The sequence below is a fragment of the Ochotona curzoniae genome, unplaced genomic scaffold (genome assembly GCF_017591425.1).
Source record: "Ochotona curzoniae isolate NIBS_2020 unplaced genomic scaffold, NIBS_Ocur_1.0 contig_43, whole genome shotgun sequence".
Lineage (NCBI taxonomy): Eukaryota > Metazoa > Chordata > Mammalia > Lagomorpha > Ochotonidae > Ochotona > Ochotona curzoniae.
Window position 1 is genome coordinate 24,892,545 of NW_024466218.1, and position 26,732 is coordinate 24,919,276.

At 40.1% G+C, this 26,732-nt stretch overlaps 1 protein-coding gene across 8 annotated transcripts in view; it reads right to left on the minus strand.

The window, feature by feature from the left end:
- Window positions 1-26,732, minus strand: part of TCF4 (transcription factor 4) — a 353,857-nt gene that overhangs the window by 31,610 nt on the left and 295,515 nt on the right. For all 8 annotated transcript variants that reach the window (XM_040985021.1, XM_040985019.1, XM_040985020.1 and 5 more), the window contains 3 exons: window positions 15,532-15,637; window positions 12,079-12,209; window positions 6,328-6,460 (listed from right to left, as the gene is read on the minus strand). In XM_040985021.1, coding sequence (XP_040840955.1) covers window positions 6,328-6,460; window positions 12,079-12,209; window positions 15,532-15,637 — 370 coding nt within the window. The remainder of the gene's footprint in view (window positions 1-6,327; window positions 6,461-12,078; window positions 12,210-15,531; window positions 15,638-26,732) is intronic.

The window sequence follows — 26,732 nt, forward strand, 5'->3', positions numbered from 1 at the left end:
TTTGGGCTAGCCTGTGTTGACAGAGGTTTCTGCATCAGCACATAAACACAGCATCTAAAACAAAGCTATTGCAGCTCCCGGGGAAGACATTTGTCACTATTTTGCAAGTCAAGTAAAGGAAGTCTCAAGTCAACTGATGAATCCAATTCTCCATTTCTGTTCTTGAACCAAGAGAACCCTTTCTGGAAACATACCAACATGATATGTAAAACAATATAGAGAATCCAGATGTCCAGTGGTCAAGCTCTCTGCTTCTCAGGTCATATTTTCATTCCCCTGATTTCTATTTAACTTAAATTACACTTGTTATATATCACACACACACACACACACACACACACACACACACACACATGCACACTGGCCATTTCATTCTTTTCTGATTTATATTTTACTTGATTTAATGAAAATCTACACCCATTCTTTATTGTTTAATTGCTGAAAATAGAGAAAACTGGAATATAAATAAAAAACACAATTGCCTTCTAAAAAACAAATCTGTTCTTTATTATAAATTCATATTTAAAAAAATAATGTGCTAATATTAAATATTATATGTACAAGGATAACCAAACCCACTGAAATGAGGATTTGATATAAAACGGAGTTAAAAAAGGGACTCAGCTATCCAGAGTATTAAAAATATTTAAAGAGAAAATGATAAAGATCTGAAAATGGAAACAGCATATAACTTTTTTAATGCGTTGCCATGACACTTCAGGGGTAATAACTTTTCCTGGCATATGCCTAGAAATTAGAGGTAGCGGCCAAAAGTAGTTTTGACATCTTCTTGATTTGAAAACAGATCTTCATGAAATGAAAGAACAGAACCACACTGGAAAACAGAAATCAAGTTATCTAACAAAGGACCTACACCAAACAAGAGTAAGACAATGTTTCAATTACAGATAAAGTTTGCTACAGTAGTAGCTGTCAAAAGACTAATTCTTCCTTTGAACGATTTTAAAATGAAGATTACATACTACAAATGCATTTTCCTTGTATTTTTCATTAAATCATAAAAAAGTTACAATCAAGAAAAATTTTAAGAGTAAATGTAATATATGTATATAGAATCACATTCTAGCAGGAGAGAAAATATAATCATTATGATTTTTTTAAAATACTACAGCTTCCTAAGGGAAACTATTAGTGTCCATTTTATCCAGGGAGGTACAAAAACTCAGAAAAGCACAATAAAAAAATCAACTGCTTACTTCATCTTGTCACGAAAATGTTTTAGAAAACTACAAGGGCTACTCATGGAAGTCACTGATAAGAAAGAACTATTTTTTAGCACGAAGCCATTTTACCTCGGAACAGCTGGAGAGCCAAACCCACGGGCTTACATTTCAAAGCATTTTACCGGGGCCGGGTTTCCCTTTCAGCTGGCATGCCCTTTGTTCAGTCCCGGAAAACACTGGAGCGGACACATTTGCTACGTGGGTTCTCTCGGGCAGATTTTCACCAAAGGGCACAAATCACCAGAAGGGAAAAGTAAGCTTCATTCTCAAATGGTAAAAATGGTTTTGCATTGAGAAATGGGTCATGTTTAGCAAAACACTGATCAAGTCTATATTTTTGGCTTTAATGTAATAGGACATAATTAGTATTCTCGGCTCAAGAGTTTTGGGATTGTCAAAACGCCCACGTAACAGAAACAAAGGTGAAACTATTGCCTTAACTGGTAGGGAACATATTGATCCCTTAAATTATTTTGCTGCTTATCAATTTGTCTTAGGAGAAAACAGAGTAGTCTTTAAGTAGAGCTGTAACACAAATGAACAGTCATCAGGAGGAACTATAATTTTGTAGAAGGATTCATCACTTTCCAGCTACCCAAGGATTGTTCCAAGAGCTTGCACAGGTGCTGCGGTTGGCTACAAAATGAAGCAGAAAGCAGGGTTTTGTGCTCGGGCTACAAATTGGACCACCCTGTGTCTCAATCCCAGCTTTGGGGAATGGCAGTTCCTGTGAGGACACACCCTCAGCAGCACTGCAGGCGGAGGGGTGCCTGGGGAGCAACCCCGGAAGACAGAGTTGGGAAAATGCATTCCCTCGTAGCACACCCTTCACCTCAGCCTGGGAATCTCCTTGGACACCAAAGCAACAGGACAAAAGCAACAGTCCTGTGGTTTGAGAGAAGCCAACTACAAAACCCATGAGGTTTCTATGAATTCTGTTGGAGCAACCCGTATGGGATTAAGCCACCGGAAGCAGCAGAAGAATGCCATGAGCTTATCTATCACGATGATACAGAAGGGAACAGTTTTAAATTAGCAGTACTTTCAGAAAAAAAACCTCAAATACATGCTGCAATGTACTAATTTTTATTGGGATGAATTCCTGGGAACTCAGGAGGAAATGGGTGGGGGTGTTCATAGAGGGGGGTGTACAGGAAACAGGGGCAAAAATTTAAACAAGTTCATTGTTCTCCACTGGTGGTCTCTCTGACTACAATGTCCTGACCTTCTGGATAAAATCCCCGTTAACCTGATGCACTGTGCCTATTCATCACCCAAGTGTATTCGAGGGCTCAAGATTCTTGTAAAATACAAAGTGAGTATTATGTGACTATTCTAATAACAAAATTACTGTGAAACCAAGTCCTCAAGGGGAAAAGGACATTATGTTTCTACTAGAAAAGCCACATCCTAAAATGTATCGTGTCGTACAAACATGTCATTAGAAGTGAAAGTTGTAAGGCAGATTAATCCATGAACCGAACAGATATTCAGGGTAATCTTTAGCACATGGTGCATTGCATCAATCTTGGTAGTCTGTTTCTTCAACATTGGTTTGGGGTTTAAAAACATGGGAAATAGCAAGCTTGAAAAAGCAGGCCAGTTAAAGACTAATAAAACAATAATAGTTATTATAACCATTATGTTAGTTACATGCAGAATTCCCTTCGAGGGAAAGAGAGGGTGTGTGGACTCAAACCACAAGGGTCACACCCTGAAAATGTATACAGATGGTAACTCCCAGTGGGGGGCTGTAGTGTTCTCATCCTGGAGTGGCAGGAGGTCCTCTCACTCCTTAGGATCAGGAAAGGCTACTGCACAGCACGGCAGGTAGACGGGAAATGCGTGGATAGCAAATTGTGAACTGCTACAATCCCGCAGACATTTCTGTTATCTAACATCCTACCACACTTCCACGCAAACAGGTTCCGGTGCAGCAGGACTGGGCTGGACTGCTGAAACATCCCAGCAGCAGCAAAACAAGGACAAGGCTGTGTCAATCAAGTGGAAGGGCTCTGAATCCAGCCCAGAATCCCACCTGACAGCTTCTTTCCCCAGCTGGGGACGCGGAGTAGGCCTGGCAGGGGTGCTCTTCCAGCACTGATGCGGATCTGACTAGATCTAGATTCAGAAATCCCTCCAGTTCATTGCTATCTCCAGAGCTTGTCAGCAAGGCTTGAGAGAAAAGCTGCGGAGTACATGCCACATGGAAAACATCTAACTCCACAGTTCTCGCAAAGATCCATGCGCAAATGTGTCATAAAAAAGAAGAAATACCCTCACTAATGCAATCTAACTGAACATTATCTTTCATAAGGGTTTCTCCAAAAAAAAAAAAAATGGTATTGGGCATTAAAGGCAGCGGTCTTCCTCCAAAAAGAAAAGAATGGCTTCCAAAGACATCACTGCTGTGTCAAAAAGACCGCACCCTGCCTTGCAGCTTTTCACGGAGACAACGTGAAAAATGTGACGTCCGTGCCTCAGGTCTCGCAGCTCATCCTCACGGCCTGAGTGTGGCTTGCAGCCGTTTTCGGCAGGATTGTGTATGTGATCTCAAACATGTGGCAGGCTATGTGTTCCCCATTTACCAATTATTTCATTAGCTCTGTTTGTCCTTTGAGAAACAGGCAACGTAATATTTCTTTATTTCCTGTATTTCAATAGGAGTGAGGCTATGCCAAATATTTTCCAAAGTCTACAGATGTATCCTATTAATCCATACAGTCTGTTGGGGGAAGTACCAGCATCATCAGAGGAGAAAGCTTCCCTTCAAGTTACACAGACATGCTGCATCGCCGGCTTTGACCACACTCTGAAAACCAAAGCGAAGCCCAGGAGAATCAGACTGTGGAAGCAACATGAGCCACCAGGACTCTGGGCAACACAAAGCCTCATTAATAAGCTTATTTTCCTCCGCATTTTCACTCAAGGAGTCGGAGAACGTGAGACAAATATCTGTAATACATTAAAGTAACATCTGCATTTATGCCAATTAATAATGGTCTGCTTCTCCACATCTAATTCCCGATGAGACCTTTTTCCATTCTGAAAGTGGATTTTGATAAGTACACTCATTATGATGAAATGATTTATGCAACGTATTCCCTACAATGCTCTATTTTGGGTGTCAAACATCTCTTTCCTCTTTTGAAACGATAGCTCTTCTTACAGGGTCTCACCTCTTACCCACAGCCCCGTGGCCTGTTGAGCATGAAGTCCACCCTTGGCATGCAGCTGAGCCCTTAGCACGTCCAAGGCTCCTCTCTTCCACTCTGCTGAGGTCTAGGAGTAAATGCTCCTGCTTCATCCTCAGCCACCCCAAGCAAGCAAATCCCCTTCTCACTGAGTCACAGGTACCCTAAATTTACATGAAGTGATTTCACACCATCTCAAGCAGGGTCTTTCTTCGCACTCAGGGTGCCTCCCTGCCAGCAAAGCTGCTTGGCAAATCAATCAACTCAAACATTGTCTGACTGTGTTTTCCTCTACTCAAGGTTTTGCTCCACCTTCATACCTTCCTAAAAAAGATGATTACTCAAACCACTAGCAGACAGGAAATCTGTCATGCAAGAGAATGAATGACCGGTCATCCTCCTTTGTATCAGGACCTCATGACTGCAGCAAGGGGCTTTCCATTTGTCAAACCGCATTGAAGTGAAATATGCTTTTCTCACTCTTTCAGTTCTGCACTTTTCTTTCTTTCTTCTTGTTTTTCAAATTGTCTAAACTGCAATAATAGTTAACAAAAATTTCACTTTGCAACCTCTGTCCACAGTGCCCCAAGGTCAAATGGATGCAACACATTTGTACGAGCTTTGTTTTGAAAAGTTACAAAAATGGAAACTCTTGCTAAATTGGTTACTTAGTGAGACATGAGAGCAGAGGGCCACCTGAGGGTTCATCTCAAGTGTGAAATAGATTACTGAATAAGCAGAGAGGGTATTTGTAACATTTGAAAACGCATCTCTTCTTCTTCATCAAAATCTCTCCCACACAAATGATTCCTACCACTTCCCAAAGTCCTACAAACAGACCTTCTACAGAAAAAGCAGAAACGGGGAAAAACTGATAGTGACCAACACAGCGGCACTCTCTAACAAGATCTCTCAGCAAACACACTGAGTGTTGTCACCAGTGACTCTCCGGCAGTGGTCTAGGTGCAAGGTAGGTGTGGGCAGAGCTAGAATCAGCTTGAGTGGCAGCCAGTGAAATCTGAGGCTTTAATAAGACCCTGGAGCATCAAGATGAATTGCTCAAGGTGAGCTGAAGGTCAAGGTTGTTGAGACAGATGCTGTGGCAGGGAGCCGCCTTCCCACCAACACAGCGTGTCCTCTGGATCTCATGTTTAGGCCTTCTCCTTAATGACCAAGTGCCGGTGGGGAAACCATCCTTCCCAGTGAAAGGATCAGAGTGCCATCTAAGCAATGAATGAGTGACCGTGCAACACAGCTTACTGCCAGCAGTGTTCTTGGTTTTAGTCATTAGCAACTCTGCCTGAAGGAAAGCTGCATATAATTTCTTGTCCATTGATGCTAACACATCTCTCCTCTTGGAAATGAGCAAACGCTTCTCTTGGGAAAGGCTCTGCAATGCCGCATTCCTCAGAAGGTCAAGCTCATCTAGTTATTAATACTCATCTGAGAATTCCACCTACATTTATCTTCTGAAGACAGTGGCACACCATAGTAAGAACTTCACATACTGACTGGTATTTGGGAAGTGGCCAGTAGCTACTATTAGGAGTTGTATATGTTCTGTCACAAGTCTCCCATGGCTCCTGTATGGAAAGCTCACACTGCTGCCTGGGAGTGTGAGAAGGGAACGTGGGTCTACTTGAACCCTATTCAATATAATGAGTCACAATGGACAAAGTGGCCAAATTTCAGTTTCTTGTGATAAAAAAGAAGGGACTTTTGGTCAAGCCAGTGATTTTTCTCCGTTTGGTTCATTTGTTTGCTCATTCAGTTGTGTGACAAGTATTTACTGCCTAATTGCTGCTCAGTTATGAGGAGGAAAATAGAGGTCCTTCATTATGCAAGCCTGACATTGACTGACTGTCAGAACGGGCATCTCTGTGACTCACCCATTATACTGTCTGTTCCGTTGGCGGGAGGTGTGCAGGAAGAGGTGCTGTAATGGTTTGTACCACTACGATGGAAAGTGGACATCGGAGGAAGACTGGAATTGATGTCTGCTGAGGAGTGTGATGGGTAGCTCTGCAGCAAGAAACACAAGAAGTAGGCCACTCAATCATAACATATTTAGCAAGTGAGTTTTCTAATACTTCTTTCAGAACTCTCCAGTTTGCAATGAAGACAGATTCTAGAATTTCAAAATAGCCAAGACAACATCTTGCTTAGATCTGACAGCTTTCATTTTTCAAATTAGAAAATACATAGATATCTAGTCAGTTTGGATTTGCATCAAATGAACAGAAATAAAATGATAATGTAGGACACAAGAAGCGATCATAACCTGTAAGATCCACACACCATTGCTTAATTTCATCTCTGCAAGCACAGCTCCGTCTCTACCATTATTGTTGGGTGGGTGGGGTATTTCTGTTGTTGTTGGAGCATGGCCTGTTGATCCAGTGGGGAAAAAAAAAAAGGCCGCTACAGAAAGAACAAAACAACCTCATGATTCACAGGTTTACATCACACTGCATCCTGATCTTCTGGACACAGAATGGTAAAAAAGGAAGTGGTGTCACTTCTGATTATGTTCCTCAATGCTAACAGCCAGAATGAAGAGGTCAATCAAAAAGTTAAAGCACGGATGATTACATAAATGTGTAAAGCATCAGTAAGTGAAACCTTAAGTCAATGAGTACATTGAGTTAAATCAGAACCGACAATAAGACACTTCAATGTGTTTTGTTTCTCACATGCCTTTTCTATTATGTCTATCATACAACTGGCAACTGGTGGGGAAGAAGTACACTCCCGCAGCATTATTTGATTGAAGGCTTCGGCTTGAGTGCAATTATTCTACTCGCTGGCTATACAAGCTACTTTTCCTGCGGTCCATGTCACAGTGCCTGCAGGGTGGGAGACTATTTGCTATCCATTCATCTGCTTGGAAATGAGACAGCATTATCAAGGACATGGTTATTTAGAAAGACAGCCAGAGATATTTCCTTTAGAAAATAAAAACTAGCTTAAAAGCTATTCTCATTGGTATTATGTAACTGTGTTATAGACATGAAAAGAACAAATATTTAAGCTAAAATATACGCTTTTTTCTCATATGTGATATAAAAGTGGGCTAGAATATGCATTATGTTAATAGAGATGCTACTGTAATTGTTTAATTTCAAATTAGACACTGAATACAATGCTGATGCTGGTACTTAAAGCCCAGCTTCTGTTCCAAGGAGCAAAACTCCAATTTCTATTTGCTTTGTGAGATCCATCTTGAGCTCTACTGTGTCCTTGATGATTCCCTTCCAACTTGCAGTTGACCACAACCTCGGCCCTGCGGCCCTAAGGCACTTCTGTTCTGCACTTAGCTAAGTCACCTTTTCCCACCCATCCATGGAGACTGTTCTGAGTACACCATTTGTGGCAGAGTACTGAACACAGTTAAGCTAAATGTTCAGAACAACTGGTTATCACTTAGCATTGAGTAAAATGGGGTGAAATATGACTATGTCAGAGATAATAATCCTGGAAATGAGTTTGTACTTCAGACCATGGTCTGCCAGTGACACGGTCGTGTACAAAAATATTACCTTGGTGTTCAAAACAGTCTGACTTAAAAGGCTTCAGTGAAAAAGCTGACATGATCCCCTTAAATCTTTCAAAGTTCCCAAGAATGCATTCCAAACTTCTTAATTTCATGGTTGTCTTTCCTTGACCAAAAGAATTCCTCAAGCCACCTATTAAATTCATTTCTACCTGTCCCATAAAAAATATGCCAAATAGTTCATGAAATTTTCTTCAAAGAATAATTGAATGGCCTCATCCTAAAGTACAGGCTACCTGAAAGACTGGATGAGACATGGACCAGTAAACTTAGATGACCAAGGGTACAGTTATTTCTGCTCTAGAACTAAAGTCTAATAAAGTGGAAAGGAAACAACAGAATCTAAAAAAGCAACATGAAAGATGTTTTTCAACTTTACTTCAATAGCCCTATTCGCTGCTGAGCTAGCTTCAGGAGTACAGACAAGGAGAAATCAATTTAAAAATTAAATAGCTATAGCAATCACAGTGTGAGGCACGAAAAATAACTGTGTCAGTGAGAATTTCTAGACCTGTTTAATTTTTCTGCAAAAATGGGGTTAAAATTTTGGGATCTGACAGACATTGGATTAATAATGAGTTAAAGACATAGGAAGAAAAATTAATTCCCACAGATCTTAATGAGCAGTCCAATACAAATCCATGTTAATCAGTTAGTTTTAGAGAATAATAAAAATGTATATGTTAAAAGATATGACATTACAATGAAACTATCTTGAAAACGACTGTCACGGAGATAATACAGTATAGATAACATAAGCGATATGTAAATTATGTCTCTTTTAGAGGGTTTGAGGGTCAACTTGACAGGCCCTTTTAAGTCTCTTATTCTAGTTATTAGTCTGTCCCACTTGCTACAAAGGCGAAGGGGAGTCTGATATATTGCCGTATCCTTATACACCCACTGCTTTTATTTTTTAATTTATGACCTTTGATAGTGTATCAAGAGTCAACTGATACAGAGCAAGTACTGAACATGTTTCAAATAATGACTTAAAAAAAAATCATCATCAGAGTCAATCAATAACATTAAAATTTCTGGGGCCGAATACTAAGCACAATGCTTTCAGCTCAGGCAGTGTTCCTGCCCGTGGTAATCTGAAACCTTTGTGCTCAATACCTCTTTGCTGTGGGACCTCCTTTGGCTTCACAGTACATGTACTGGTATCTGGGGCTTCTACCCAACAGATTCCAGCAGCACCACCACTACATGTCATCAGACATTACAAAATGTTTTTCCAAGGGCAAACTCATTCCTGGTTAGAATTACTGGGATGAGGGTTTCTGCCATAAAAATAAAAGGTAGCAGAAATCCTTTTGTTCTAAAGTTAGCAATTCTTAGGACTCCATCATTGTGTAATCCAAAAGACCAAGACTAAGGCCTGCCAGACAGGGAGGAGGCTATCTTATTTTTTTATATACAATGTTGCCAAGTCTTTGCAAACTTCAGTCTTCTGTACCAATCCAATGCAAAACCTGACCTCAATGTCTATTCTTCTGAGTGTCACAGATACACCCAGAGCCTGCTGTACAGACTGAATCTGGAAGTTTAAGATCAGTGATTTCACAGTCACAACTGAGCTATGTGGACATTAGCTTGAAGATTACTTATTCTGTGGTAACACGGTCTGAAGCGATGAGGACAATCATGCTTCTAACATGTGCGACCTTTAGAGATAAAACTAACTTGATCAAAGTAAACCCAAAACAATCCAGGGAAAGTGCTTCGTTCAGAAAGGAGAAAAACCACATGCAATGGGACTAAAATGCTAGCAGACCACCTTATTTTTAAGCAAAGGGTACTGAGAGCTATTGTGATTTGGAATTATTTTCCATCAGTGTCAGACTCCCCAAAGTCACTTCAGTGACCTTTTCAGATGGTTAAAGCCTGAAACTACAATGACAACTACATGGAACAACTGAATAATTTCAATCTTTGTGGGAAAACCCATTAGGATATAAAATCAGGCTCTCTACTCATTTGTCCAGTAAAACAAAAACTCTTCTAAATTTTGTTAACTGATGATATTAAGAGTGAAAACTGCATGTCTTATGATAGGTAAATGACAGTTACAGATATAGTTTCTAATGAAACTAAATGGGTTAATTTTTCAAAATGACCTTTCTTCCTACCTTTGGGTAACACTGCTTAGGCTTTTGTCCACACACCACCCCCACCCTTAAATAAAAATCAAATGACTAGCTTAAACAAAATGAAATTCCAACACATCTGCATTGTGCCCAAAACCTTTATCTGTAACCAAAATATGTGCTCATATGACACATACAGTTTTGATCATGAGTTCCTAAATAAGTGGAAAATGATGCCAGAGAAGTCAAAATGTAAGTTAAAAGAAATTCTAGTATAATAATAGCTAATATTTCTCAAAGCTTTCATTCTTATCCCTCTAAGTAGGAGGTGGAAGAGGAAGTTAGAAATAAGTCATTCACTACTTACTGAAAACGTACTGAAATTTGAGATATATGCTGACCTACACATGTGAACTCAGGAGATGAAACAAAAAGTCCAATTCTACCTTCACCTTTGCCTTTCCGGATTGTACAGAGTAATTGATTCTGTGATCTCTACAAATTTGTGACCACATAAAGATGTCTTTCCAAGGCTCAATCATATCAAAAATGTTTTGTTTATTTATTTAGAAAGAGAGAGAGAGGAGGGAGGAAGAAAGGGAAAAAGAGAGGGGAACAAATAGACTTCTTTTGGTCTACATCCCCAATGCCTGGCTGTGCTGAAAACAGGAGCTGGGACCTCGGTTCAGCTTTGCCACATGCATCGCAAAAAAACCAACTACATCAGCCATCACCACTGCTACCCAGGGTCTGTAATAGCAGAAAACTGGATTCAGGAACTTGAGCCATGTATTAAAACTGTATTCTCCAATACAGGGTGCAGCCAGCGTAGCCAGTAACCCAACTTCTGGGCAAAAGGCCTACTGAGAATTCTTAAATTGGGAATTGTTGTGGTTGTCAGGGTATAATACCAAATACTTTTCCTAAGCCTATACTAGTTGAACATAAGAGAAAAAAACATGAAAATCTAGAAAGGATTCTTTCCCTTCTCAGAACAGATGTGGAAATGAAAGATAAAAAGGGAAAACTGTAAGATTAAGAGCAGTGGTACAAGTACCTCCAGGGCCTGGGATTTATCAGGCCACTTACACTCATAGGACACAGGATTAATACATTTAAGCTCTATCTATCTATCTATCTATCTATCTATCTATCTTTGAAAAAAAGAGGGGAAGATGGAGGAGACAGATAGATCAGTATGCCACATACTGGTTCACTCCCAAATTACTGCAAAATAACTGGGTAGTTTTTACAGCTCAAAGTCAGATGAGCTGCTTCCCACAGGATAGACAACTCCACCAGCAAGGATGAGTATGGCTGATACCTGGAGAAAGTTTCGGATGAAAGACACCGCTTTCACAGCGCAGCATAATCAACTAGACTGAGGCAAACAGAGGATCATACCAGGCTGTGCTGTGTGGAATTAAAATCAAGAACTGAAAATTTGATCTCCAGTTTATGTGAAAAACTTCTGATGGCTGCTACTGACAGAACTGCACAGAAACCATGTATATTTTGTTTTGTGTTACAACAGGTCAACGCCCATACAAACTGGCGAAGAGGAAATAGACATGGCCCCAGGGGGATGCGTAGCACTACTCCCGAGTCCACTGGCTACCCTCTGCAATCTGGGACACAGGCTTCCAAACCCAGAGCAACACATGACAAGGACCCACCACAATTGATTTCCTGTAACTCAGACACACCATGTATTCACGTACTAAAGGAAGCCAATACTGTGATACAAAGAACACAGAACAAAACACACATACACACACAAACAAAAGAACAATGAGAAGAGACCCTGGAAGGGTTGGCAAAGGTGATCTGATTCCAGTGTGCCTTTGATAACAGAAACAATGCAACAGTAAGCACAATGGGTGTGTACCATGTTTGCATTTCCTTGTAGCAAACATCCTTTGTGTATGCATGGGAAGACTGGCATGAGATTTCATCAAGTAGTCATATTCTCGCTCTCTCATGCAAAGCTGTCTTACCAAACGTTCATGTGGGTGCAGGCTACAGTAGCTGCTAGACTGGGGAATATGAGAGTTGCCCAACATTCCTCCGTAGCCAGGCTGATTCATCCCACTGGAGGAGCTCCAAGGGTCACTGCTGTGATGGCCATCTGTAAGGACAAAGAGAAGCATGAGTTTTCCGAGGCTGTTGGGCTTGCCTTATAGAATAGGGGGTTTTCATATACTTGAAAATGACTGCCTGCTGTGTATTCATCCTTGTGTCCGTTAGCTGATTACATCAAAAGACAGTCATCATTCTTTCTTCCCAAGTAGCTGTATTTTGTTAAACAAATATAAACATTTAGCCAAGTTAGTATTTTCAGTAAAAACTCTCCTGTGAAAGAACAGAGCATGTTCCAGCATGAGAATCTTTGTCAAGTTAACAAGGCAACTAATGCTAATAGAAATATTTCTTACAATTTCCCTGACTCTTTTGAAAAAAAAAAAATCAAGTAGAAAATAAGAACTCTGCTAAATTTTCAGATAAAAATTAAGTACTTGTGGCATTAAAGTGGTAACAAATTTATAAACATTAAAAGCAACAACTCAGATTTTAAAGGTCAGATTTCACTTTTCTAGCAGGTATAATAAATAGAATTATGATTACCCAATGGCATTGGGAAAAGAAGTCACAAATAGCGTAGTTGTTAGGTAATTTGTTTTTATATTTTTGATACATAGATATGTAGCTAGCTTATATTTCAGCAGGAATTCAAAGTGCATACATTATCATAAGGTAAATACAAAATTAGATTATTTTGAGAGCCTCTGGCTTTTTAAAAACTTCATGAGTTTTAAAGAGGCTTAATATTGTATGAAAAAATACATGGAATGTACTTCAATATGAAGTAACCTTTTGTTCACAACACACTAAAAATAGTCCTACAGACTTTCATTCCTATGTCTGCTGATCTAGAAATTAGCAACAGACTGTCATGTTCAGACTTAATTTCTCAAATTTGAGGGTGGAGGAGGGATAATATATATTACCTTTGATACTATTCTTTCCACCCTTCTCCCAAAAGTTTAACACTACATACTGAGTGCTACACACACCCTAAGCCATCAGCTGCATGTTAAATGTACAGCGGGTATTATTACTTCCTTAAAAGCAACATTGTTTTTACCCTACCTTTTTTATTCAATAAAAGCCTTCTGAAAATATAGGCAATGGCCAAGTTCAATCCAATACTGTACTTCAAGATGTTTTGCTTTTCCCCAGTAAGATTTTACTTCTAAAATGTAGACGCTCATAAATGGGCTAGCTTCGAACAAATAGAATGAATCTAAAGAAATTTCCTTTCGGAGAATCATAAAAGACAAATCATGTCTGGTATTTTTTAAAAAAAATTCTGGAGAGCTTAAAATATCACCTAGACAGAGTTCCTTCCATCTTAAGTGTATATTCTCCCAGGCCATGAACACTATGGAAGCCCAACAATATATAATTATTTTCTGTGCACATCATGTGAAAACGCAGGTCTTTAAAACAATTAGTATCCATGTATTTTAGACTCAGTTTTTAGATTACAGAAACTTAAGTGTCACTTAAATCTGAAGATGAATTTCAAAGACTGCTAACATTTTTAGTTGATGGCATAGACATAACAAATCAATGAGAGTCCATACTATTGGACAAGAGTCTCCTAAAACATTCTGGTAATGTGATTTGCTGGGCAGCAATACACTTAGGATGGTTAACAGAATACTGTACACAACGCAGAATTACAAATATGTATTTTACATAAAGTACGCTTTTCATGGTAAATTAATATTTATCATATCCCATTATCTTTGCATAATGTTGTTTGTGGAAGAATAAAATTAGACTTGTGCAAATTAATTGTGCTCATCATAAATATCCATTCAATGTTTTCTCCTATGCGGGGGGGATATCCACACACAGACCAGAAAGTCTGGCCCCTACTTTGTGTGTCTCCTATGAAAAGGAGTCCATTATTTTGAGCATTTGAGGCACCTGGCCTCTCTGGCAACCGGCCGCACAAAAACCAGCCGCTTTCCTAAGCCAAGAGACCAAATCCACCCTCTGTCAACGTTCTCAATGAGGATCTGCTCCAAGAAATGGCAGCCTCTCTGGGCACTTGCAGTAACATCACTTTTATCTTAATGTCACTTCATTCCTACATCTGTTAACTTAACTGCTTGTAGCTAAAAATGCCAAGTCTTCAATCATGGAACATGAGGCATCCAGGTAGCACATTCCTCTGTGTTCCTTTGAGAGGCTTATCCAGAACAGGTCCACAGAGGCCAAGGATCCTTGGGAAGGGGAGATCCAGGAGAGTGGAATGCTCTGTTCCTGAGGAATCCATTCACTTCAAGTTTAGACATGCCCAAAGGAAGTTTACTTGGGAATTCAGAACCAAAAACAGCTTACTTTTTGAAGGGAAAGGTGAATCCCTTCTGACCAGAACAATTCGGTGTGTGTCCATCACAGTGTACAAGAGTCACAAAGTTGCCCATCTGGCACCTGCTATCCAATGTACACACCTCTCCCTATGGCATGGACCTTCACAGATTAGTACAATGAATGCAATGTAGTAACACTTTACAAAGGTACACTCAAATATGGCCTCCATGCCCAGGCAAAAAGTGAGTTCTGTACACAAGGGTTTTTTTTAGTAAGTTCCACACCTAAATAAAGCCAGTAACAGGATCATTGCATTTTCAAAGTGTCTCGGGCATTTCAGGGATATTGCTCCTAGGTGCACTCTCCAAAACTTCACTTCATGAGGCAGCTGCCATGATTTGAACCATCGCAGTTGTTTCCAAGTAGCACAAAAAGGTTACATCAGCAGAGGCAAGACTGTCAACACTGGAGTCAATGAAAATAAAGAAAAATATTTGCTCTTCCTTGAAGCTATATTTATCCTGAAAACATGTTGAGTCTTCCATCCTTAATCAGTTAGCATGTAGGGATAGAGCTTTCATTCTGTGATATGCTGGGCTATAGTTGGGTCATTTAATCTTAAATGAAATCCTTGATCTTGTGTATAAAATGACAGAAACTTTCACATAATCTTATACATGCAGAAGAGCAATTTGTTCTCTGTTGGTTAAATCCAGGACACTCAAAACATCCTGGACAATAAAACACGTGACCATGCAACACCTCCTTCTTGCAGGTGGTTATGTGTGGAGATGGTAGGCCCTGGGAGCCCAGCAGCACTATCTGCTCTAAACAAAACCTGTCTACCTAGCCTTTCCTCCTTCACGCTCCAGTGGCATTAAGATAAAAGGAAAGGTCATAGGACAGTTTCAATTAATTAATTTATGTTCAGAGAATTCAATGAGCACATCATGACCATCGAGATCCCCCACTTGCCTACTATGCCATTTCTTTTGCTCCATTCATGACATGATAAGGTCAAGGAAGACTGCTTGGTAAACTTGCCATGAGAAGCAGGGTCTTACCTTGCATGAAGAAGGAGCTAGGGAAAGTGCTGGCTGCTGGTTTTGAGGAAGGGTAGCCTGGCGAGTCCCTATTGTAGTCGGCAGTGCTGGCTGATGGGGCGTAGACCTTAGGAGAAAGAGACAAGTGAGTTGTGCTTCCTGCACTGACCAAAGCATCTCAAGGTCCATTTGTTGGTACAAAATGCTCCATGGTTAATCAGATCCAGTCTCAATCCGATCGGACCTAGAAACAGCCCCTTTTGGAAGTCAGCAGAGCAGTGAACAAAACTAATGGCTCAGTTTTTCTGTGTGACGACCAGAACACGAACAGGTAAGAGATTTTCTAGTGACAGGCAAGAATCTTGCAACTGTGTGTGCTTGTAAATATACTCTATAATACCCAGGGGGCAACACGTGAGCTCAAGCATTCATTTAAAAAGCAACACGAAACACAATGCTGAACTAGAGTATGTGCAAAGTGGAACAGAAAGACATACATGAAGCTTCTTTCAAAAGTTAGCCGAAAAACTCTACTTTTCAATTAAAATCTCCACTTCAAGCAAGGGAGGGAGGAGTGGGGCAGGGAAGGGGAAGTGAAGGCAAAGAGGAAATGGAAAGGGGAAGAGAAAGAGGTAGGGGAAAGAGAAGGGATTGGAGAGGAGAGGCATCCAGACTGCAGGGAGTGGTAAATACATCTTGGAATATAAAATTCCCAGTGTCAGCTTTTTCCAGAGATGCTCTGAAAAGGCCACTAAAAGCTGGACCTCGGCGAGACCACCAACACTCTGTGTGCACAGGAAGTAGGGGAGGCTCGTCTTTGGTGCCTATTATATTTGTGTGTACAATAAACAGAAAAAGTGCGCCAAAAACCTAATTTACTTACATTAGTTTACCAATGCTCAAGAGACTTGGGGAACTAGTTCTTTATAAAAATAGCCTGTGTATTTTCTTGTTTATGTTTCCTTTAAACAAGACAGCCTAGTAGAAAAGCATAAATTCATAAGGTATAGTTTAACTTTAATTGGTTTTCCCCTTTGCGTCTCCTGCTAAATACATTTTTTTTTAAATCCCCATTTTCTTTTGCTCGAAAAGTTCCTCTCTCCAGATGGTCGGAAAGACTAAAACACTGTTATCCTCTTGATGAAAATGGATACCTTCCTGCCTCCATTTTGAAGCAGCGGCTCACAAAATTGGCAGTGAGCCTACAGTGATATTCACAGGTCACAGTAAACGGAAAAGAAATTCACCAATAAAAAGCCAACTGCAGGTTACCAAAAAATAACTCCTATTGTGTTTTTACAGTGCACATCAAATAAACACCCAAGAATAATAATATAATTGCTCTCGGGACACCAGAAATCATATACTAAGCATTAATAGAAGGTTTACGATTTCACAAAGGCTAGGTCTACAGCGACAGATGTTGGAAAATACACACACACATCTATACATCAGATACGTGCTGCACATGCCCCCCAGTGCCCTTGAAATGTGGCAAGTGCTGGAGATCGCACAAAACAAAAACAAATCTAAGAAACCTTCTCACATTTCAGAAACATGAATGATTCCTAAGTCACAGAGGATCCTGCATTCTATGTTGCACAAGTCTCTATTTTGTAATTTTCTTCCCATTTTAAATGCATAAACAGCAACTTGCTTCTATGTCCACAGGGCTTAAAATAAGAAATAAATATTTTTCAAGCATCTTGAAGGAACAGAAAATAAAAGCATAGGTCGAGCCTCCAAAAACAAATCAAAGAATTAAGTCTGTCAACCAATTTCAGCTCTTTAAGGTGAACTTTGAGTAGCAAACAGTTTGGGAAATACTTAAGAGGTCTGGAGAGAAGGCTAAAAAAATACTATGAAAACATCACTCGTTCTAGAAAGCGAGAAAGTGAAAATCAGACCATCTCATTCTAAAGTCAGGGTGAGCATAACACCAGCATGACTGTCACATACTGTCATGCCTGTAGCCAGCCAGGTACTTGGTGTAGACACAAGTGTGTCTTATTCTCCAACAAGTACATTTTTTGTAAACTGAAAATAAATGCAGTTCTGTGCTATTAAGTAATCTTACACTTTGCAACAGTTGAAAATTATTCTTTTAAATGAATTTATAGCTTAGTTTTAATGATTTTCTATTACAATATCCTTAAGCATTTACATTATTATAATAGCACTACAGTATGACACCTGACAAGGCTCATTTGCTTTTCCAATTTTGAAAGTCTTGATGTTTCTTCTGGGAGACAAGGAAAACTCATTGGCTGATTTTGGTTATTTTTAAGGATATTACTTCGAGTATGAATTATGATCAAGCCCAACTATCTAAAGATAGCATCATTTATACATACTGCTTGCCTGAAACAGGGTATCCATGAGGTTAAAATGTTCTTAGAGTAATTTTCTACTTTTTTGGCAATATAGCCTTATTGAAGACTTTTAGACAGGGAATGAATTACTATTTATGGTTTTCCCAAAATGGTAACTTTTGCACATCTTATAAATTTTCTTTACATACCAATTCAAAGAACAGGTGCAATCAATTATCAATTCCTTTCCCTTTATAGACTTCACCATTCTCACCCATTATTTTAATAGAAAGCTCTCCATATATTTGCTTAGATAAATACTGAACAAAACTATACCTTTTAATACAAGGAATCAGCAACTTTATTCAACTCCTCCACCTTCTAAAATACAATAATGGAATAGTAAAGGCAAGTTGCTCAAGATAGGGAACTGCTAAAGACATACAACTGCTACATTTTCCCTTTCACCATTTGGTCAGTAATTTCTTTTAAAATGATTGAAATTATTAAGATATTTATGAAAATAAATAAACAGTTTATCAATAAAATTTCCATATTTAAGGGCCTAAAATGATCAATAAGTAGCTTCATTATTTTTATTTTTACTTCTGCTCAGCATTTTGCTAATTTTTCCACCAGAAGATTTCAAACAGGCTTCAGCTTCAGTGATGATATTAAATAGAGTGATTCAACAAGAAAAGGCCACATCCAATTAACTTTATTATTATTATTATTATAGGTATAAGAAATGATTACTAACATAACTGTTAAACACAACAGCTTTTTGTTGAATGAGAACAGCACATATTCCATATCTCTTTCTTATAGTTGGAACAGTTTTAATGCCCAAAAAAGGTCCAAATTCTAGCACAATGTATTGAAGCACGCCCAAAAATGAAACATGAGGAAAGTAGCAGTAAATAAAAATTCACACTTCAATTTTTTCCAATAAGGTGGCTCAGACCACGGTGACTGCTGGCATTTCCCATTCTTCCTACAAGAGCCACTAAAGAAGTGTGAAATTTGTGATGCCAAATTAGAAATGGGGACTCTTGGCTCAAACTCTGAGGTCACAGCACTTGTGCTCAAGTGTTTGTTGAGGAAAAGCTTCATGGAAAACTAAGAGCGTGGCATACTTAATACTCAAAGTCCACAATGGTCTTTTTCTCTTCCATGCCCAAACTGAGGACAGAATGAAACAGAATTCTGAGTTTAGCAAAGTTCTCTAGAAAACAATAAACCTTGAGCTGATGAAGGTAAAAACAAACAAACAAAACACCTTTCATTTTCCAGACTTGATTTGGCTGTCATTTGAGAAGTGCATCTATGGTGCATTAACTACTCCATTCAATGCTTACTAACCTTGAACCTCCGCTTGTTAGTCAACCGGGAAAGCGAACAAGCCAACACAAAGAACAGAAGTTGCCCCAAAGACCTTCCCTCTGATGCTCTCATCCTATCGCAGCACCTCAAGTTCACCGTCAGAGACTTTGCTTGCTTTCCCTTTTGATTTTCTTCTCATTTATTCTCTCCTTCTCCTGGCTTCTTTACTTTTATTCAAAAGGAAAAATCTTGAGAGAGGGAGGGCCAGAAGGATTCTCCTTCTACTGGTTCATTGTCCAAATGGTCACAATGGCAAGAGCTGATCCAAAGTCTGAAACCTAGAACTTTCTCTGGGTTTCCCATGTGGGTAGAGAGGCCTAAGAACCTGGGCCATCTTTTCACTGCCCTATCAGGCCTACCGGCAGGGAGCACACTAAGAAGTGGAGCACCCAGGCTTTGAACCAGCACCCATATGAGATCTCACATTCCAGGTAAAGGTTTAATCCACTACATTATGGTGCTGTCCCAAATCTACGGTGATCTTAATATGAAAATAACAGTTATTTGTTTAGAACTTCTTATGAAACAGCTTTTGTAGCAGGATTTCCAAAAACATTATTTCCAATCTTCATAAGGATCACATAAGCTGGATTCAATGAATAGTATCATGTCTAATGCACAGGACTGAAGTCTCACTGAGCATGTACTGGCTCAAACCAGCCTTGAATTGACTGCTAGTTCCACTAGAATCGTTCTTTCGGGCTTCCATGGAATGAAGATTATTATCTGTAAGATGGGAATAACAATACATACTGGGTAATGCTGTCATGAGGCTCAGATGCTGTACTGCATGTCTAGCAACTGGAATGATACCTTGCACACACGGAGCAGGAAAATAAAAACAGCAGGCATCAGGTTATTGTCTTGCTGCTACCACTTTTATAGTTTGGACAAAAGCAACTCAAGAAGGTCTGGTCACTTGTCCATGCTAAGAATGTTTGAAAGCAGTAAGGCAAGGATTTGACCTTGTCATCAAAACACAATTGCTTACTTTTAAATGGCAAGAAAAGCAAAGGTAGTTTAAACTGTCCAAGATGAAGCTCTGCTTCAGTCACAATCAAAGCACAACTGGTAATTACGTCTTAATGAAAATGAAATATCACAAGGTGTGTTTATAGTTCCTCCAAGGTATGTTAAGTGAGCTGCTTAACAGGGAATGTAACTCTAAAGGATAAGACATAGTTTTGGATCCTGCATCACGAGGAGTGTCATCAGGGAGGCTAAGTGACAGCAACTATTTATTACTTCTTAGTGTACACCCCTCTGTGACTCAGCGACTACCATCTAAATGTGCTACCTCCAGAGGCCAGCTCAGAAACACCAAAACCTTGTGTTTGGACCCTCGCTGAGTTATTGTGCATCCTCTGATAAGCAAAAGATGGCAAAGCAGAATCATAAGGCAGATGCCAAGGGCTGGGCTGCCTCACTCAGCCACTCTGACCTCTGTGAGATTTCACAGTCTTAAGTGTGACAGCTCAACGCCCAGATGCCAAGAGTCCTATTGCAGCGCCCGAGGTCTACAAACCCAGGCCAGGCAACCAACGTGGGCACATGCTGCTCAGTGGTTTGCTCATTTCTCAGGAGACATGGTTGGATTTTGAATTACTCATAATTTTGCAGATATGGGTCTTAGCAAGGAAAACAAAGCAAAACAATGGCTCCAGACAGGGATGTCTCCACATTCAGAAGGGCTAACTGGACCAAGTTAGCCATCTGATCCATAATGCCAAGTGACGATCTACTTATAAGACATAACCTCCAAACAGCATGGAAATACGGAGGACAGGGTAGGAGAAGTGCACAGCTCTGGAGTCAAAGCACCTGTGTCTGACTCCCTGTGAAAATGGAACACATTCACTTCTCAGCACCTCACTTTCCTCATTTGTCATGTGCAGAACAAACCCTCTTGTTGGGAGGGTTACCAATAATTTAAGCCAAGCATAATTCCTAATCTATCATGGGCACTCAATAAACAGAATTATTCTTTATCTTACATGAATTACTCATCACATAAATATTCTTAAGGAGGTCTCTAGAAAAGTAGCATATATATATATGCTACTCTAATAGTCCAATATAATAAAATTAAATATTGCTTGCCATTCTAGACATTCCAACCTACACGTTGCCACCACTGCAGAAACCTCTATTGCAAACGCTAAGGTAGAGTCACGCTTCTCCTTAGCCTCCTCGGCTACCCACGACAGCACAGCTGTTACAACAGGACTAAGACTGGCTGTTCCCTTAGACAAGAAAAGCAGGAACTCTCAGCTGGGCCAAGGTAAGAGGTAAAGTCTAAGTATTCCTAGTACATGCTAGACAACTGGTACCACATGAATGATTTTATGAATGGCAGAATATGAAAGCGTAGTTCATTATTTAAGAGTTCCATGTACTATTAGATAACTTTAAAAAAAAAGATTTATTTATTTTTATTGGAAAACCAGTACACAGAGAGGAGGAGAGACAGAGAGGAAGATCTTCAGTTCGATGGTACACTCCCCAAGCAGCCACAATGGCCAGAGCTGTACCAATCTGAAGCCAGGAGCATGGAGCCTTTTCTTCTGGCTCTCTCACACAGGTGCAGGGTTCCGAGGCTTTGGGCCGTCCTCAACTGCTTTCCCAGGGCACAAGCAGGGAACTGGATGGGAAGCAGGGCTGCTGGGATTAGAACTGGTGCCCATATGGGATCCCGGCAGGTGCGAGGTGAGGACTTTAGCTACTAGGCTACTGTGCTGGGCCCCTATTAGATAATTTTTGAACACATTTTTTATAACTATCTGCTGAAATGGTAATAAACCATGTCAAGTGATATACCAAATAAGCTTTCTGGAAATGAAAGAAGTAACAGTAAGAGATTTACCAACTGCAATTCGGTCAGCGAAGCTGAGTGGTTCTGCTGGAGGGACAGAGAGGCGGGGTGTGATCATGTCTGTGTGACAATAAAAGCTGATCATATTGTAAGAGTTTCCGATGTGTTTTCACAGCAGTTGCGAGCAAATCTCATATAACTCCTTTAGAGATGCTGCTTCTGTTTCTCTTGTGTCTATCCATCACAGACAAGCTTTTTTGGTAAACAAGCTAAAGCAAGAGGTGCAAGCTTTGAGCCAAGGACCCTAGCAGCACCCGGGATGCTGACTTCCCAGCCTTCTCCTTCTTGCAATCTTCTCTAACTCCCTAACTGAGGCAGGAAAATGGCACAGAAAGTTAATAAATACAGTACAATAACATAAGTATAGGTAATATATTGTAAGGTCTAAAGGCAATGTATCATGTTTAAAGCTTATATAAATAGTCTAGGAATAGGACAAAAAACCAAAAAGCAGACCACAGGGGTAAAGGTTATTTATCTGATGTATCTCAATCTATATCATCAGGCCAAAGACAGTTAATGAATGGAAGATGTTCTTCACTTCCAAGTTACGGATAAAGGCCCATCTGAATTGTTCTCATATAAACACTGACTACATTCAGAAGTAACACGTCAGCAGCCCACTGATGAACACAGCGATATTTATTATAAGTGGAGAATTACACATGGATAAGCCTGTTGCAAGTGTGAAAAGCTTTATTTTCTTCTAAAGCACTTGAAGTTTTTAAAGGAATTAACCTAAAAACAAATAGTGCCCAGGAACAATTGATACTCTGAAGACTTTTACTCCCCAAATTATTCTCAGTAATAGTTGGGGGAAAATAGAGTATATAGAGAGATTATTTTATAACTGCCTAACTGTGCAAAATGTACCACTCATATGTAAAGCAATTTTATTATTACTAATAAAGCAATGGCCAATCTGAACTCCAGGTGGCAACGCAAAAATAGATGGAAAAGAATGTGCACTCATTTTCCCCAGAGAAATCCCCCGAGCACAAATCAGTGCGAACAGCCAGCCATATACCCATCAGAAACATTGAATCACATTTCCCACCTTTCTAAGGATCCGATGAGTGTTGATTATCCCTTCATGACTAAATGGAACCTGAAGCTAAATCCTAGTAGAGTTAGCCAGAATTTGTTTCCTTCTTATCCACCAAACTTTCTTTTCTTTTAAGAATTTGCAAAGCTGTAAGACTTTCAATTGAAAAACACCTAGAACAGGAGACAACAGCAAAGAGAAGCGGGGAAATGAGCCATCCACCCAGTCTCTGTGGAGCTGCCTGCAGGTGCAGCATACAGAACACAGTCAGGGCCTCGCAGAGTACACTGCACTGATCCAGAGGCTAGGGTACCCTGCACAGGGCAACACAGGAGCTGTAAACAAACAGACAAACAAAAAGCCACAGGACTTCTTTCAGGCCAGGCATTCTTTCTTTATAAAAAGGCAAGGATATTCCTCTGGCATTCTTCATATTGCAAGCTGTTGTCTGCTTTTCAAATATCTTAATCAGATTTCAGACTCTCAATAAAAATGAGTCTTTGCAACCTTGAACAGCTTTAGAAATGTACAAGGGAGGAAAACACCCTGTTTTGGTTTAAAAAACGAAACTGGACAGAAAGAACCACTAATAATTCTGTGTCAATAACATTATAATTTAAATCTGCATCGTGGCCTGTTATTTGGCGAGTATTGTCATGCGCTCATTCTGCAAGCCTGAGGCAGCCAAGCTATGAAGAGCTGTGAGTGGGCTGACTGCACAACAGTATTAGAGATAGAAGAGAGGCAGAGGGAACATGGGATTGTATGTTGCAGTGCTGCAGCAACCCAGTGAGGTCTGTCAAGGGCTTCCCAAGGGGAAACAAAGGCAAGCAGCGTTTTTTCATGATGCCATGGTACTGTCCACAAGTGGAAAACACTCTGGTCCCATTGCCTGATGCACCCCAAGATCTCATGACTGGTTAGCAAGAGGAAATGACAATGATGCTAACACCTTGCTTATGACAAGCCATATATTTCTCCAGCCAAACTGTGTCCTCAATTGTCTTTCACAGTCAATCCAATTTTACAGTTAAGGTATGTGAGGCCCAAAGAGGTTAAGTAACTGCCTCAAAGTCACACGGCTAAGTAAAAAACAAATAAGGATCTTTAAAATCATGGCGCTCTGCTTCAGAATGAGCTCTCAACCACTATGAGAGTGTTCCCTGACAGTCGGGAATTCTCTGCAAAGGTGCTTATGCACTCCTCCAGAAACCTAGCTTTGCAGAGTTCAGGTCCCTTGAGCTGACGGGCTCTTTGGCAGTCAAGGAATGGAAGATCACAAAGAAAAGTGATCTAGCACAGAGGTGCAAAAAAGAGGCACCCGCGCACTGTCAGGGGATGGAGGACCATTCACTCGTCTTCTTGAGATGAAGGTGAGTAAATGAGTGAAAGGTGGATAGATTTGTGCAATAACACAAGATGCAGGGAAAAGTTAAAACTACTTTGCTGACAGTTCAATAATTTGCTGAAACTACACCCATGACCACTAAACTTACCGGACTTACTAGACCACTAAACTTTAAAAAGAAGCATGCATTTTAACTTAAAACATTAAAATGAAGTGTGAATATGGTCTTGTTTGTGAGTACTAGCCTCTGGCTCTGAAGACTTCTTTTTATTTTTACACCTGCATTTTTCTTGCTCTTGGCACTAAGTGAGCAGACACTGCATGTTTGCTGTTACTTTCAACGTGGTCAATCAAGGGAATGCCCATGCCAACGTTATGCATACCTTGGCCCTCACTGAAAGTGCCTTAAACTGATTAAGTTACACCTGGCTAAAGATCGCTTGAAACATTTAATTGCATAAAATGTGGTCCAGGTGAAACACGACTCCTTCCTTGCTTATGCTTGTGGGAGTTGGCTTCATCTATCTGCATGTTCAGGACTGGCAGGTAAAAGAGTGTGGGCGCTAGCACATCCCGACCTTTTATTATACTCTAAATTCTTGACTAAGTTGTTCCCAAACTTTCATTTGTTGAAATTCTCAGCAGAAAGTAAAGGTAATGCTAAGAACTGATGTGTTCTTTCCATTATTTATAGCATCTGGCCATCTTAAACTTCTTTTGAGGGAGGAAGGAAGGGAGGAGAGAGAGAGAGGAAGAGATCTCCCTCATGCACTGGTTCACTTCGCCAAATGTCTACAGGCTCACACTGGGCTGACCTGGGGCCAGTGCCTGGGAACTTACTGTAGGGTGCAGGGACACCTTCTCATCAGCATCAGCGCTGTGTTCCAGTGTACACAGGAACAGGAGGCAGCAGCCCAAGCCAAGACTCGACCCAACCATCACAACTGGGGGAGCAGGTGGCTTCACCGGTGACTTAAACATTAGGATGAGCGTCCGTCCCTCTAAACGTTAACAGTACACGTAAAGGTAGGCTCCTCTCTGACTTAAAACACTTTTCCTCCCTTTGACAACAAACTGGTTGCTTTCCTTTTAGATAACATAGCAGCCACTGAGCATATCTGAATATCAAGGCACTGTTGTGGTTGATTGTCTTCTCCAGAACATCTCTGAAACCCTTCTAAATCATTCTTCTGTCAATTAAATGAGAGCAGCAACTCTTTCATATGAAAAGAAATCCTCTGACTCTATAATAAAGACAGATGAAATTCAGGTTTACTCTAATGTTGATTATGGTTATTTCTTCTGCATTCCACTAAACACTAAGAGAACTTGCTGAAGATAACTCATCAAAGAAACAAAGTAAAAAAAAATCATACAAAAATGTACAGATGTGTGTATTGTACCTGGCAAATAGTTACTAAATGCCTGCAGGCATGAATGAATAAACTTAGCACACACATCAAGCTAAGCAAGGAACACAGAGAAAGACAGACACTCCCCGGTTCTGCAAACACAGGGCTCAGTGCACGTCACTTCTCAGTGTGTTTATGATTCAGCTTTCTTCACAAGGCAGAAACAGCAGCCTATCCACATTTTAGGATTCTCAGTATACTAATCTCCATCCTTGCTCTTCTGAGTCTCACTCCAGAGGTTGATGCCTAAAACCAAAGGTTTATATCCAGCCCTGCAAGTTAATAGGTGTACCTCCAAAAAAAAAAAATAAATAAATAAAAGCAGGTGAGAGAGGGCCCAAGTTCTTACATTTGGACATTTGGACAACGCTGAAGTAAAAAATGAATATATTTGCTTCAGACTGGGATCAAAGTACTTTTCTATGAGGAACAGAAATCTGCATTCCTAGTAATTGTTCCAAGGACACAATCCCAATTTTCAGCACATCGTCAATCTTCCTACAAGCTTTGGAAAGTGCTATTGTAGTTCTTTAGCTGCACTATAGCTCAATTTGATAAAGACGGTCTTTTCCTATGATCAGCTTTTTAACAAGAATTACCAGAGCAGTTATGATAGCACTGAGTGGGTAATGCGAACAAGGAAAGCAGCGCACACCAAAGCTGCCCAGGATTTTACATTCTGACCTTGTGCAACCCTTTGTATACCATACCTGCTTCGCAATGTCAAGAGTTTTTATTGCTATGTCTATCTGATCTCCTAAGCACAGATGATGAGAGAGCCCTTATTCTAGGTTCCATTCTTTCCCAGGAAGCAAGAAGAATACCAAAGAAAGCTGGTCAGGCATAAGTA